Source organism: Narcine bancroftii, chromosome 6, assembly GCF_036971445.1.
Source record: "Narcine bancroftii isolate sNarBan1 chromosome 6, sNarBan1.hap1, whole genome shotgun sequence".
Classification (NCBI taxonomy): domain Eukaryota; kingdom Metazoa; phylum Chordata; class Chondrichthyes; order Torpediniformes; family Narcinidae; genus Narcine; species Narcine bancroftii.
Genome location: NC_091474.1, coordinates 216,102,428 through 216,117,267, shown reverse-complemented (window position 1 = coordinate 216,117,267; position 14,840 = coordinate 216,102,428). Strand labels below are relative to the sequence as shown.

Genomic DNA, 14,840 nt, shown 5'->3' with positions numbered 1-14,840 from the left:
AAAAAAAAACTAAATTTGACAGAAAACAATTATTGCCTTGTGTTGATTCTGATGGCAAAACACTTCAAAGGTCACATTAAAGTTTCACTGTTTCCAGTGCCTCTTAGATCTCTTTTACCATGAACCTTAATTATTTGGAATGGCCTGTTATAGCAACTGCACATCTTTAAACATCAGTACAAGTTCCTCTATTTTTACTTTAACTTGAACTCCACTTGTTTTCTCTTTACTTTCTCATTTTTTTCTCTCTCTTTTCCATCATAATCACATTTTATTACCCATGTGGGGGAGGGAAAGAGGAGGGATAAGAAGAGGATAGGAAGGGGCAAAGTCTTTACTGCTCTTTATTTTATTTGCAAGTTTTTGGTCCTTCACAAGGTTTCAGGATCTGGCTTTGACCACCCTGTTTTCACATGGTAGATTTTATTTTGTTTCTTGAAGCGGCAACATGAAGTAACTCGCTCGTTCGGCACGGTTTGTATATTTCCACAGGAAACACCCTTGCAGGTCATTGGGAACAAAGATTACTGTTTGTGCTCAGTGTGGATTTTTTAGACTTCATGCCATTGTTTCCTTGCCAGGCAATCTCCTGTCGTTGAATGTATGCATGTTGATAACCTCTTCTGTTTTCACTATGACTGGTGGCTGAGGCCTATGTTTCAGTCGTCGTTGACACTTGAGAGACAACCTGAGCTCCTCAACCATGGCACTACAGAAAGATCTCTGTGGAGAAAATTAAAGACCAAAATGAGATGCCTCGATATGACTGTGAATTCACATCTTAGTTTAGATTTATTTCCCCTCTTACCAAACAACCTCAGAGAAGATTAAAATCAAAATATTCAGCATGTTTTTTTTAAAAATCGTTGATTTTTAGAAGAAAGCCCTCCACGTAAATTATAAGGAGTTATGGGAATGCACGATATGAAGACAAGAAAGATGGATCAATAGATCTGTAGAGACTTTCAACACATGATGGGGTGGTGAATTGGATTAGTAAATATGCAGACGATACTAAGATAGGTGGAATAGTGGATAATGAAGAAGGTTTTCAAGGATTGCAGAGGGATTTGGGCTGCTTAGAAAAGTGGGCTGAAAAATGGCAGATGGAATTTAATGCTGATAAGTGTGAGGTGCTTCATTTTGGTAAGAAGAATCAGAATAGGACATACGTGGTAAATGGAAGAGCATTGATGAATACAGAAGAACAGAAAGATTTAGGAGTAACGGTACATCGTTCCCTGAAGGTAGAAACTTACGTGAATAGGGTGGTGAAGAAGGCTTTTAGTATGCTGGCCTTTATCAATCATTGCATGGAATATAGGAGTTGGGAGGTGATGTTGAGATTGTATAAGACGTTGGTGCGGCCTAATTTGGAGTTCTGTGTGCAGTTCTGGTCGCCTAATTATAGGAAGGATATAAACAGAGTGGAGAGAGTGCAGAGAAGGTTTACCAGAATGTTACCTGGGTTTAAGCATCTAGAGTATAGGGAGAGATTGGACAGATTAGGTCTTTATTCTTTGGAGCGTAGAAGGTTGAGAGGGGATTTGATAGAAGTGTTTAAGATTATGAAAGGGATAGACAGAGTGGATGTGGATAGACTATTTCCGTTAAGAGGAGGAAAGATTAAAACAAGAGGACATGAGTTAAGAATTAAGGGGCAGAAGTTTAGAGGTAACATAAGGGGGACTTCTTTACTCAGAGAGTGGTAGCCGTGTGGAATGAGCTTCCGGGAGAAATAGTGGCGGCGGAGTCAATTGTATTATTTAAGAAAAGGTTGGACAGGTATATGGATGAGAAGAAGATGGAGGGTTACGGGCATTGTGCAGGGAGGTGGGACTAGAAAGGGGTGTTTGGTTCGGTGCGGACTAGAAGGGCCTAATGGCCTGTTTCCATGCTGTAATTGTTATGTTATGTTATGTTATTTGATTTCTAACTTTTCCTAGTTTTGATGAAAGGTCATTGAACCTGAAGCATTAACTCTGTTTCTCTTGAGAAATGTTCCCTGACCACTAACATAGCACTAACACCTATTGTTTCTACTATATGAAGTATATTTAGGTTGGAGATGGGTATTCACATCATAATCAAACAAATATTTAATCTCCTCATAGAATACTTTGAATAATAATAAATACTAATCAGAATATCAAGAATTAGTTCTGCCTCTGGAAGGTGTCCAATTGCACTCCCATCAATAACCCCTGCTCTGCAAACAACCCTATGACAAGCTCTTCTCCTATCGAGAAATTCATCTTTGGTTGTCAACACGAGACAAATGCAAGAGTATCATGTACATTCAACTCACACATTTACTTCAATTTCCTTCAACAGAGTGGAATGAACAGGATGTGGAGACCACCAATACCTGATTCTGTAGCAATTTGCTGATACACTAACATATGTTTGGTATTGGCAAGCAAAGATTATTTTTGCCTCCAAGCTGCCAGGGTGAAACATAATGTTCCTAAAGATCACCAGTAATTGAATGAAAATAACAAAACTGAAGACGAATATCATCTCAGATATTCCCATCGTCTTGAGTTTAACCTATAGAATAATGGCAGAGAAGGAGACCATTCCATTCATTGTATTGACACAAGCTATTTAGTCTAATACCACTTGTTAGTTCTTGGTCCATAACTCTTTTCAAAATGGGCCAACAGAACAGTTACAGTTATCTTGTAGAAGAATACAGAAAAGCCTTACACTTTGAACCCATGATGGGTTTCACATGTCAGTGTTCCAAAATCAACCATGATAAAACAATCAAACCTCGTCATCTTTTAATGCCTGCACAGATGTGGCAGAAAGGCTCAGCCCCCAAGTTTGCTTTCTAATCAGTATGTGACTCCTTCTGCCACTTAACAGGACATTCAAGTGATGATTCGTGAAGAAACCGTCTGTTCCAGCAACTTAACCCTCGTGGTAAAATGAATCCTAAAAAATGTGGACACGTGACAAGATGTAAATTTTGCATGAAATGACTGAATAAAAAATAGAAGTGCAATGACTACAACAGTTTGTTCAATTTTCTGTCTGAAGTCGCATTGTTTTTTTTTAATTTAAAAAAAATTGAAGGCTTCATGAGTTTGATTAGGTCACATGATACCCATGTTTCGGCAGTCCAATAGACAAGGTGCATACTCAGACTTATTCATGGTGATTCAAAAGAATTAAAACATCTTCTCTGCTGAGAAATTAAACATATTTTCTTTCCCCATAATCTTAACTGCTTGTAATGGTTCAACTTGAATCATTTGATCATTCTGTCTCCTGCAGTAAATGGAGCAGGATTGTTGTAAATTGGCAGCCAAAGAAAATGCAAGGACTCGCTTTATTGTTCCTTGCGACATCATACTAATCATTGCACATCCACAGAAGAAAACAGTGTTTAATTAGAAAGGAAAATCCAAGAGATGTATAGCAGAAATAAAATATGGTTAATTAAAAGCACAGCATGAGTCAAAAATACTATAAATGGCAAACGTGGATTCAACTACCTCAGCCGATTATCTGACAAACAATGAATTGGTAACAACATGTTCATGAATGAAGACATGGATTCAACGACTTCTTTATTAATGCATTCTCTCTTCTGCTTTTTGTGGTCATGAAACATGGTCCATAGTGCTTCCTTTTTAATGGCTATTTCCTGCACTGAAATACTTCTAAAACTGTTAATAATTACTTCGCACAATCACATTTATTGAATTGAACACCAAACGCAATAGTAAACAACATTTTTTTTTCGAAGCTCTCATTTGAAAATGTAACTCACGCACAAAATAAAATTAATGGCATTACAAGCTGGGCTATTCGTGCAGCATTTGAATTGATTGGAGACACTGCCAATCTGGAGCAGAAAAAAAACCCATCTGCTGAAGGAACTCAGCGAGTCGATCAACTGAGTTCCTCAATGAAGGGTTCCGACCTGAAATATTAACCGTTTGTTTTCTCCCACTGATGCTGCTTGACCGCCAGCAGATTGATTTATTTTTTGCATTTGAATTTTTCCCATGTTTATCTCACACAATAAATAAATGATGTCATAAATCTACATTAGTCTTAAGACTAATAAATACACCTTCAAAAATATTTAATTAAAATAGGCTTCAACAAAATTAGTAAATATTATTATTGGTACAAAGATCAAATTGTCCAAAGCATACACTTTGAAGTCTCAGCAACATCCTTGTTGAAGAACTTTAACATTTATACACAACACAATAAGGATTCAGACTAATGTAAGATCCATTGGACTGCACGAGGCAACTTCCAATAAATGGCAGATACCTGGGAAAAGTCCTTTACCTTCTCCAGCTGTGCACTTTTCTTTGACTTGTACAGAAATTCACCCACTGCTACAAAGATGGAGAGCACCAGGCCAGCAGCCAGTACTATAAAGATGCCCCCAATATTCTGAACTCCTAAAGCACTGGCTTCTTTGCTTTCTTCCTCTGGGCAGCCATTTCCCCTCCACCACTTCTCTTTCATCATATGCAGCTTGCCGTCCTCTTGCAATTGGAGAATGGTAATTGTGATCTTTTCCCTGTACGGTGAACCTGAATATTAATGAAGCAAGACACGATTAGCTGTTCACCATGGAATTTCATATTTATGCATACACAATACCCATGTTAGCCAAAATGATTTATGTTTCCCAGTTGTTGGAAAAATCAAAGACCAAAATGCTCGTGCAAAATTAGTTTGTGGCAGAGGTGGACATGCGAAGCAGACCAGGTGCTGAAAGATCAGGGTGATTTGGAAATGGATGTCGAGAAGATTTGGCAAATGCTCTCTGAAATTATCCTCCAACTTCCACAAATTAAGGATTGTCTCTTGAAAGAAACTATGCGAATTCTCGGAGAAAATAAAAACATTGGGACAATAAATAGAATTGACCATAAACAACAAAATGTGGCTATAAGAGCAGGTCAGAGGCTAGGAATCCCGCAGCATGTAATTCACATCCCAACTTCCTGAAGCCTGTTCAACATTCACAAGGCTTATGTCAGGAATGTGATGAAATGATCTCCAGTTGTCTGGATGATTACAGCTGCAGCAGCACTCAGAAACCTAGCAGGCCACTCAATAGACTTCCTGTCCACAACCATTCACTCACCCTGCTTCTAATGCACCATCAACAGGATGCACTGAAGCAACTCTCCAAGAATCCATAGACAGCATCTTCCAAACCCATGACCTTTACCAGGAAGAGGGCGACACAGGAACACCGCCACCTAGAAGTTGCCCTCTGAGCCTCATGCCATCCTGACGTGAAAATATATCACTGTCCCTTCACTGTGGCTAGGTTAATGTTCTGGAACTCCCTCCCTGTTATGGATGCCCCACACATCAAGGACGGCAGCAGCTCAAGACAGCAACTCACCAAGTGCAATTAAGTACGGGCTGAGACTGTGAAGTCACAGCTCTTGGACGAATTTAAAAATGCGGATTCTTCATGAAAGCTTCCTTCAGGCACTTATTTTAAATTGATGTTACGTATGGGTGAGAGGAACAGAAACCTTATTTGCTGAGGCTGGATGGTGGTTCTGTCAGGCAACGTGAAACTTTCAGAAATCTGTTAACTGTTTCTCCTGTCCTACACCCACCTACCCACCTTAAGCCGTGAACCTCACTGAGTTATCCTGAAAGGATTGCTGGCATCCATTGTGCCTCAGTAAGAACCTCAGCTTTCAGCAAGACTGAGAGTTGGACCACTTATCTGTGGGTAATTCACAGACTCTGCAGTAAGGCAGGTGGTTTGGGTGTCGATGAAGCTGGAGGTTAGGAGGTTGTTAGGATTTTAACTGAACTTTTAGCAGAGCTGGTTCTTGTAAGACCATCTCTACGTCAAGAAAAGAGAGTAGAGAGAAAATGACCAAATTACACATTTAGCCAATTGACTATTAAATCATCATACAAGTCAATTATATGAACAGACTCTTTTACATGCTTCTTTTTTTTAGATAAAGTCTGGTTGTGGAGGTCATTATGAGGTGCAGTGTTGAACAGTTGGCAACAAAGATATTACTGTTAGAATAATGGAAAATGTAATGAGACTGTCATTGTGTGCAGTGCAGTGCACTGTTATTGTTTGCACTTTTGTCACCTAACTCGAGGAAGGACATCAATACAAAATGAAAGAGTGTAGGGAAGATTTTCTAGGATGATTCCGGGACTTGAGGAACTGAGTTAGAGGGAAAGATTAAATGGGCTGGAACTTTATTCCCTGAGGCATAGAAGAATGAGAGGAGATTTTGATGGATATTCTGTCTATGCTCGTCAAAATAATGATGCATATGGAGAGAATAAATGCAAGCAGACTTTTTCCACTTAGGTTAGGTGAGATTAAAAAAAAGCTAGAGGACATGGGTTAAAGGTGAAAGGGGAAAAGTTTAAAGGGATAATTCGAGGGATCTTCATGTAGGGTATGATGGGAGTCAGGAACGAATGGCCAGCTGAATTGGTGAAGTGCAAGTTCAATTTTGATATTTAAGAAAAATTTGGACTGGTACATGGACAGGAGGGGTAAGGCAGGATATAGACTAGGTGCAGGACAATGGAACTAGGCAGAATGATATTTCGGTACAGACTAAAATCAAGCAAAACCAGAGAGATGATTGTAAACTTCAGGAGGAAGACAGGAGTACATGACCCATTCCTCAACGAGGGCTTAGTAGTGGAGATGGTCCATAACTTCAAATTCTTGGGTGTTAACATCTCCGAGGATCTATTCTGGAACCTCCATGTCAATTCAATCATGAAGAAGGCTCGCCAGTGGCTATACTTTGTGAGATACTTAAGATTTGGTATGTCACCAAAGACTCTCGAACACTTCAACAGGTGAACTGTGGAAAACATTCTAGCTGGTTGCATCACTGTCTAGTATGAAGGTGCAAACTCTCAGGACAAGAAAAAATCTCCAGAGGTTTGTCAACTCGGCCTGCGAGATCGTAGGCACCAGACTTCGCTCCATCGAGGACATGTACATGAGGTGATGTCTTAAAAAAACAACCTCTACTCTCAAAGACTCTCACCACCCAGGCCATGTCCCCTTTACTCTGCTACAATTGGGAAAAAGGTGCAAGAGCCTAAAGATAAGCACAAGGACAGCTTCTTCCCCGTTGCCATCAGATACCTGAATAATCAATGAACCAAAGACACGGCCTTACTTTTCGAGCACTTTTTAAAAAAAAATATTGTTGTTAATTGGTTTATATGAACACTTGCACTACGACGCTGCCACAAAACACCAAAGTTTGTGACTCATCCATGACAATAAATTCTGATTCTGATCCTGATTAGAAGGACTATAGGGCCTGTTTCTGCCCTGTAGTGTTCTGTGATAAAGAGGAGGTCATTCACCGATTGTGTCTGCAATGGACAAAGGAGATTTTATTTTTTAAATATCTTGAGATACAGTACGATACAAGTCCACCCATATCACCCATGTGACCAATTAACCAATGAACCCCAATACATCCATGTGGTGAATGTCTGCCAAGCTGCCTGTCTCCCCTCTGGCGAGCCTTGCTGTACAAACATTGGCTGTGCATTATTTCTACTGTTAAGGACACTCCCCTTGGGTATAACTGTATATGCACCTATTGTACCATGAGTTTCTGCTAATAAAAGCCATGATTATTGTTTGACCACATCGTCTTTGTCTACTTCATCAACTTGCACTTCAATTTTATTAACAGTAATGGATGCACTCAAGCCAGAGTGACTGATAATCAACCAGTCTGCCCCGAGGGCAGAGAAATTTTCAACCACTGGATTGCTTGTTTCGATTACTACATGGCTCAAAACAACGTGGTCGATGAGGCAATACAGTGGGGCCACCTGAACTCTCTGCTGGGTGAGGTCCCTTTCACCATTACACAAGGTGCTACCAAACTGGCTATAGCCCGGGAACGTCTGTCTGCTTACTATGCAGGGCCACGGAATGTGATGCTTACTCAACACCAGTTGCTGACTAGACGCCAGAAACCCGGGGAAAGTGATGCTGCCTATGCACTGGCCCTCGACTCGCTGGCAAACAAATGTGATGTAAGGGCAGTCAATATGCAACAACACGGCAATCCCTTGAAGCTGGATACTTTTGTCAACGGGATTGACTCCATTTACATCCAACAGAGGCTACTGGAGACGGAGCCCTTAACCTACGACCGGGCAGTCACTCTAGCCAAAACACTGAGAAGTGCCATGTGGTCCAGTGAAATGCTAGAAACCAAAAAGGAAACATCCAAGAGTGCTGGAACCCCAAAGGAAAGAAAAGAGCGAACCCCTGAAAAATGCTACTTCTGTGATAAGAGCTGGCACCCCAGACAGAAGTTCCCGGCTCGATTTGCTACCTGCAGCTATTGTGGGAAACTCGGCCACTTCACTGGACCGTGTAAGGTGAAAGGTACTCCCACTGATAAAGAAGAAGAAGAGAAGCACCGAGAAAATGCATCCTGGAGCTGCAGGAATGGAAGACAACTGTGAAAAGGGGGAATCTTCAGACGAGCAGGTTGAATCGACTTCAAGTGACGGCGAGGTGAGATCCCCCGTGATAGCTCAATTGACTGTAAAGCTTGGAGGATGTTACGGACTGGAATGGTTGACTATGAAGGGGGAGGTGAATGGTGAGACTCTTGATTGCCTAATAGACTCGGGGAGTACTGACAGCTACATCCATGAGAAAGTTGCCAGAGTCTTAAATTTGCGGAGACATCCAGCAAACCGAAAGATATCGATGGCTTGGAGTGAACGTACAAAAACTGTATGGGACAAGTGTAAAGTTACTTTAAATTTGCAGGATTATTGCCTTGCTGATGTTTGGCTCTTTATTTTGCCAGAGCTCTGCGCCCCCGTGTTACTGGGGTTAGATATTCCATCTCAGATGAACAGTGTAGTGTTAAATTTCGGTGGGCCACTACCCACACTTACCATCCCCCACGCTAGTTACTGCAATCTGTCAGCATTAAAGATCAAAGCTCCTTCCCTTTTCAGTGATTTATCCCCTGATTGCCACTAAGAGCTGTTCTTACAGCAAAGAGGATCGTGAGTTTATCAAAGCGGAGACCCAGAGACTGCTTAAAGAGGGAGTAATTGAACCTAGTAAGAGTCTGTGGCGGGCCCAAGTGGTAGTCGTGAAAAATCACACTAAGAGATGACTGGCTATTGACTACAGCCAGACAATCAACTGTTACACTAACCTAGATGGCTACCCCCTGCCACGCATCAATGAAATTATTAATCCGATAGCACAATACAAAGTGTACTCCACTATCGACCTCAAAGCAGCTTATCACCAAATCCCCATTAAGGGAACGGCCCTAGACCACTTTTGAGGCTAATGGGGGGGAGTTATACCAGTTTAAAAGGGTACCTTTTGGGGTCACTTAAGGTATGTCTGTGTTTAAATTAAAGCTGATATTGCCAAAGCTGCACTCTCATCCATTGACGAGGATGTCCCATTCCAAGTGGAAACCGATGACTCAGATTGTGCCTTGGCAGGAACCCTTAATGAAAACGGCAGACCTGTGGCATTCTTCTCCCGCACGTTACACGGACCTGAACTTGAACATCCTGCCATTGAAAAAGAAGCCCAGGCTATTATTGAAGCTGTTCTCTACTGGAGACACTTTCTAACCAGAAGAAAATTTACTCTTGTCACTGATCAGAAATCTGTAGCCTACATGTTCAGTACTAAACACAAAAGCAAAATCAAGATCAGTAAGATGGCACTCTGGCGAATAGAACCCTCAACTTATAGTTATGAGATCCAGTACAGACCGGGCAGGTTAAATGATCCCTCTGACGCATTGTCACGATCTGCTGCTGGTGCTCAGCTGGAGGGGCTAAAAGAGATCCACAGCAGACTGTGCCACCCAGGGGTCACGAGATTCTTCCATTACATAAGGGCTAACAGCCTTCCTTACTCTCTGGAAGAAGTCAGGAAACTGGTGAAAAGCTTTCCTGTTTCCGCAGAATGCAAACCGCAATACTTCAAAGTTCCGGAGGCCACTCTCATCAAGGCAACCCACCTTTTGAGAGGATTAGCTTAGATTTTACAGGGTCGTTACATTCCAACAACAAAAATGTATATTTCCTTACTGTAATTGACGAATATTCCAGGTTTCCCTTTGCGATACCTCGCCCTGACGTCACTTGACAGAATTTTCAGCATTTTTGTTTTTCCAATTACATTCATACCGATAGAGGCTCAGCATTCATGAGCGCTGAACTGTGGCGAGCCCTGCTACAAAAGGGGATTGCCACCAACCGTACCACGAGCTACAACCTGCAGGGCAATGGGCAGGTCAAAAGGGCTAATGCTACAGTCTGGAAGACTGTTAATCTTGCTTTAAAAACACATGGTTACCCTGTTACCCAGTGGCAGGAGGTACTGCCTGAGGCACTACATTCTATTCAGTCATTATTGTGTACTGCAACAAATCAAACACCTCATGAACGTATGTTTACCTTTCCTAGGAAATCAGGAACTGTGATGGACTGGCCAGCCTGTTTATCTGAGCCTCGAACCATGGTGCTGAAGAACCACGCTCGGGCACGTAAAACCAACACCCAGTCCAACCAGTTCAGCTACTGCATACTAACCCCAACTTCTTCTTTGGCTTGGCTTCGCGGACGAAGATTTATGGAGGGGGTAAAATGTCAACTACGCTCATGTTAAATTCCCAGATGGGAGTACTGACACTGTGCCCCTAAGAGATCTGGCCTCGCCTGGTTCACCTCTTCCTTGCAACCCTACTCAGAGGAAGCCTGAGATGTTGGACCCCTAGTCAGCTTTCAGATGACCATGCTGAGGCTCCACTGCCTCACGCTGGCTATTCTGGAGTGGGTTCAGAAGCCAGTCCTTCCCACACTACAGACCCAGGACCTGTACTAGTTCCCAAATTTGCAAGGGAGCCACCTGTTTTGAGAAGAACCACCAGACTTCGTAAACAACCTGATAGGCTGACATATTCATAAAACATCTCATTATATTTTGATTGCTTGCTAGATACTGGTGTATTTTGGCTGTTAGATTATTCTCAATGTCAAACATGGTATCCATGTATTGCTTGCTTCAGTCTTTCCGAGCAGCTGTCCTTTTGATTTTAACCCTTCTTCTGCCAGGGAGACTGTGGTTAATGTCTGCCAAGCTGCCTGTCTCCCCCCTCTGGCGAGCCTTGCTGTACTAACATTGGCTGTGCATTATCTCTACTGTTAAGGACACTCCCCTTGGATAGAACTGTATATGCACCTATTGTCTTTCATTATTATACCATGAGTTTCTGCTAATAAAAGCCATGATTATTGTTTGACCACATCATCTTTGTCTACTTCATCAAATGGTACTTAAATCCACTAGCCTCATCGCAACTTACTGTTCTTGCTCCATAGTTTATCAAACTAATGGTCTTCAATTATGAGCAGCAAAAGGAGTACAAAGCTTCCCCTCCCCCCCCCCCCCCCCCATCAGGCACCTCCTGTCCCACCAGTGGTCAAAATTACAACATGCTCCCATGTGGTCTAAGAAAGCCAGTGTCATCCTCAGTCATGAGGAAATGTCTAAGAATTGACACAGATTTGTCCCACATATTATGTCTCTCAAATTTGACCTTTTTGAAGAAGTGACAAAGAAGGTGGTAGGGCAGCGAATGTCTTTGACAACCTCCCACAATGGTAGGTAGTGCAGAAGGTCAGATGATGTGCAACCTAACGTGAGCTTGCCAATTGAAAACAAAGTAGGCTTCATGATAGGAGTCATAGGGTGGTTGTGGAAGGTTGTTATTCAGACTGGAAAATTGTGACATGCGGTGTGCTGCAGGGATCATTGCTAGGTCCACTGTATCATATCGAAAGCTTGGATAACCATGTAGTTAACATGATTATTAAGTTTGCAGATGACAACAAAATTTGTGATACAGTGGACAGTTAAGATTATCTTCGATTATAACAGAATCTTAGATGAAAATGGCCCAAGTAATGGCAGATGGAATTTAATTCAGAAAATTACAACCTGTTGCATTTTGACAGGTTAACTCAGGGCAGGTCTTACACATGAAATGTCAGACCATAAGACCATGAAGCGTAGGAATAGAATCTATTCTGCCATTCAAAACATCCCATTCTCCTGCCTTCTCCATGTAACTTTTGACACCCTTAATTATCAACCTCCACTTTAAATATACCCACTGATTTGGCCTGCACAATAATATGTTGCAATTCCACAATTCACCACCCTCTGACCAAAGAAATTACTACTTTGTTCTTGAGCTATAACCTTTTAGTCTGAGTCTCTACCCTTTGGTTATGGAGTCTCCCATTACTGGAAATATCTTCTCCACATCCATTCTATCTATCCCTTTTAAATTCAGTATGTTTCAATGGGGAACTGGGTAGGAATATAGAGAGTACTATTGATAGGATTACGCATATTTAGTTCTTTAAGAAGGTGAGGCAATGAGAGCATGTGGCAAAGAAGGTGTTTGACAAGCTTGCCTTTATCAGTTAGGACATGGAGTACAGGAGTTGGGATGACTGGTTACAACCATACAAGATGTTGTTGAGACCATGCTTGGAGCATTGTGCACAGTTCTGGCAGGCTTGATTTACACGGAAAGAATGGACAAGCTGAGACCTTTAGGGTCAGAGATGAAAGATAGAGGATGGTGTATGTCTGGGACAAATTACCAAAAGAAGTGGTAAGAGTGCATAAAACAGTACCATCTAAAAGACATTTTGACAGTTACATAGATTGAAAAAGTTTAGAGGGACATGGGCCAACACAAACAAATAGGTTTAGGTGAGATAGACAAGGGTTGGCATGGACAAATTGGGTTGAAGGTCCTGTTTCCATGTCATAAATCTCTTTGTCTGTGATTTCACTATATATTTCCCTCCCTTGTTCCACCTCCCCAAAATGCACTGGGTTAAATGAGAACTACAGATGCTGTCAATCTGAAATAAAAGCACGAAGACCTGGAGACGTAAAACATTAACCCTGTTACTCTTCCCGCTGATGATGAATGGAATGGATAAATAATTACGTGCCAAAGGTTATTCAGTTAAATAATTCTGAATTGTGGTCCTGTATCACACAGGATCACATTAGTAGTGAACGATCCAAAAGTTGATAGTGCAATCATCCAAGACAAAGCAGTTCACTTAATTGGCACCCAACATACAACCACAAATAGTTTGATTTTTTTTTCTGCCACACGATGCATGCAGTGTGTACAATGTATAAAAAAGGCACTTTGCTGCAGTTATTTGCTAAAGATTTCTTGTACAGAACCCCATAAAATCATTACTTCTACAATCTGAAAAACAAGATAAAGAGGTGTATACACATTCCATCATCATCAGGGCTGTCTCCATATCGCACACAATTTTGCCTGAGAAATAGATGACGATTCCTTCATCATCACTGAATTTAAATCTGGGATCCCTGCTCGACTGTCCAGTGGGAGTACCTTCCCAAAAGGACCGCCATGTTTCAAGAAGACAACTCATTCTCAAGGGCAATGGATTCTGGTCTTTCCAATGAGACCTGCATTCTAGAACTGAATAAAATCCAAGACCTGACTTAGCTGAAAGACCCAGGAAACAATGGAACTATTTTTATTTGAGGCATCAAATTAGGAACTGTAGAAAAAAGGTGGCTTTGAGAGTTGATAAGCCCTGTGTGACTGATCTCCTCCAATTTCATAGGGGCAGATGTTATTTTTTTCCTTATTTATAGATTCCCTCCAAAGAGCAAGGAGATTGAAAGGAGTTGTTTCTCAGAATTGACTCAGGGCAGGTCTTACACTTGAAACACAGACCATAAGACCATGAAGCATAGGAATAGAATCTATTCTGCCATTCAAATCATGGCAGAGGTATTACATCACTCATTAAAGGTAAACATACAGCTATCGTGAATGCTTAAGAACTCAAATGGCAGATTTTCCTTCACAGCAAGAGGACAAATACAAGAGCAACAGCATGTTTCACAAGTTGAATTGGTTCCAAGACACTTGTGCATGGGTCAGGTATCCCTACCCTAAGGATGGATGAATAAAGTGCAACAAAAATGCACCAGGATGATTCCCGGGGCAGAAGGATTGTCGTATGATGGAAGGTTAAGTAAACTGGGTCTTTTGAACTTAGAAGGAAAGATGATCTCATTCAAATGTTCAAAATTCATTTTGGGCTTGATTGGTAGATGCAAGGATGATATCTCCTCTGGATGGGGTTTCATTCTCAAAAGAAAGGTGAAGACATGATGAAAATGTGAAAGGCATTTCTTTACCCAGGAGGGCGGTGAAACTGAAGAATTCTCCACCCAGCGTTGTGCAGGGTCACAGAAGTTCTGGTTCTAAGTATACTCAGGATAGAAAGTGATACCTATATAACATATAGTTTAGCTGCCATGTGTCCACAATTAATTACCCAAATGGAATGATGATGAAATAGAAGAAAATCTCAGATAAATTCATGGAACCCTATGGAGATAGAGCAAAGAAGCAGATCCTACAATCCACCAAGCATTGTTGGCCATCAAGCACCAATTTATATTTATCCTATACTAATTGTATTTTATTCTTCCTATGTCTCCATCTGTAATATGAGGATCACTGGTTCTCCCTGACTGGCACAATGTGGATTGCTGAGGATTATGTGACCTCCCTGTCTGAAATCTATTCAGAATTTGCATCATCTGTCAATCAAGGTTGGACTTCAGCTACCCATTAGTGCACACCTTATCGCTGGCTCATTTAAATGATTCAGTGTCATCACTGGGCAGACACCCAGCTCAGAACAGTATAAACATCAATGTATACCACGTTTTT

At 41.4% G+C, this 14,840-nt stretch overlaps 1 protein-coding gene across 2 annotated transcripts in view; it reads right to left on the bottom strand.

Moving 5' to 3' along the window:
• Positions 1 to 519: 519 nt before the first annotated feature.
• Positions 520 to 14,840, bottom strand: part of LOC138737038 (glutamate receptor ionotropic, kainate 2) — a 511,494-nt gene continuing 497,173 nt past the window's right edge. For both annotated transcript variants that reach the window (XM_069887457.1, XM_069887458.1), the window contains 2 exons: positions 4,315 to 4,565; positions 520 to 723 (listed from right to left, as the gene is read on the bottom strand). In XM_069887457.1, coding sequence (XP_069743558.1) covers positions 559 to 723; positions 4,315 to 4,565 — 416 coding nt within the window. In that variant the 3' untranslated portion in view covers positions 520 to 558. The remainder of the gene's footprint in view (positions 724 to 4,314; positions 4,566 to 14,840) is intronic.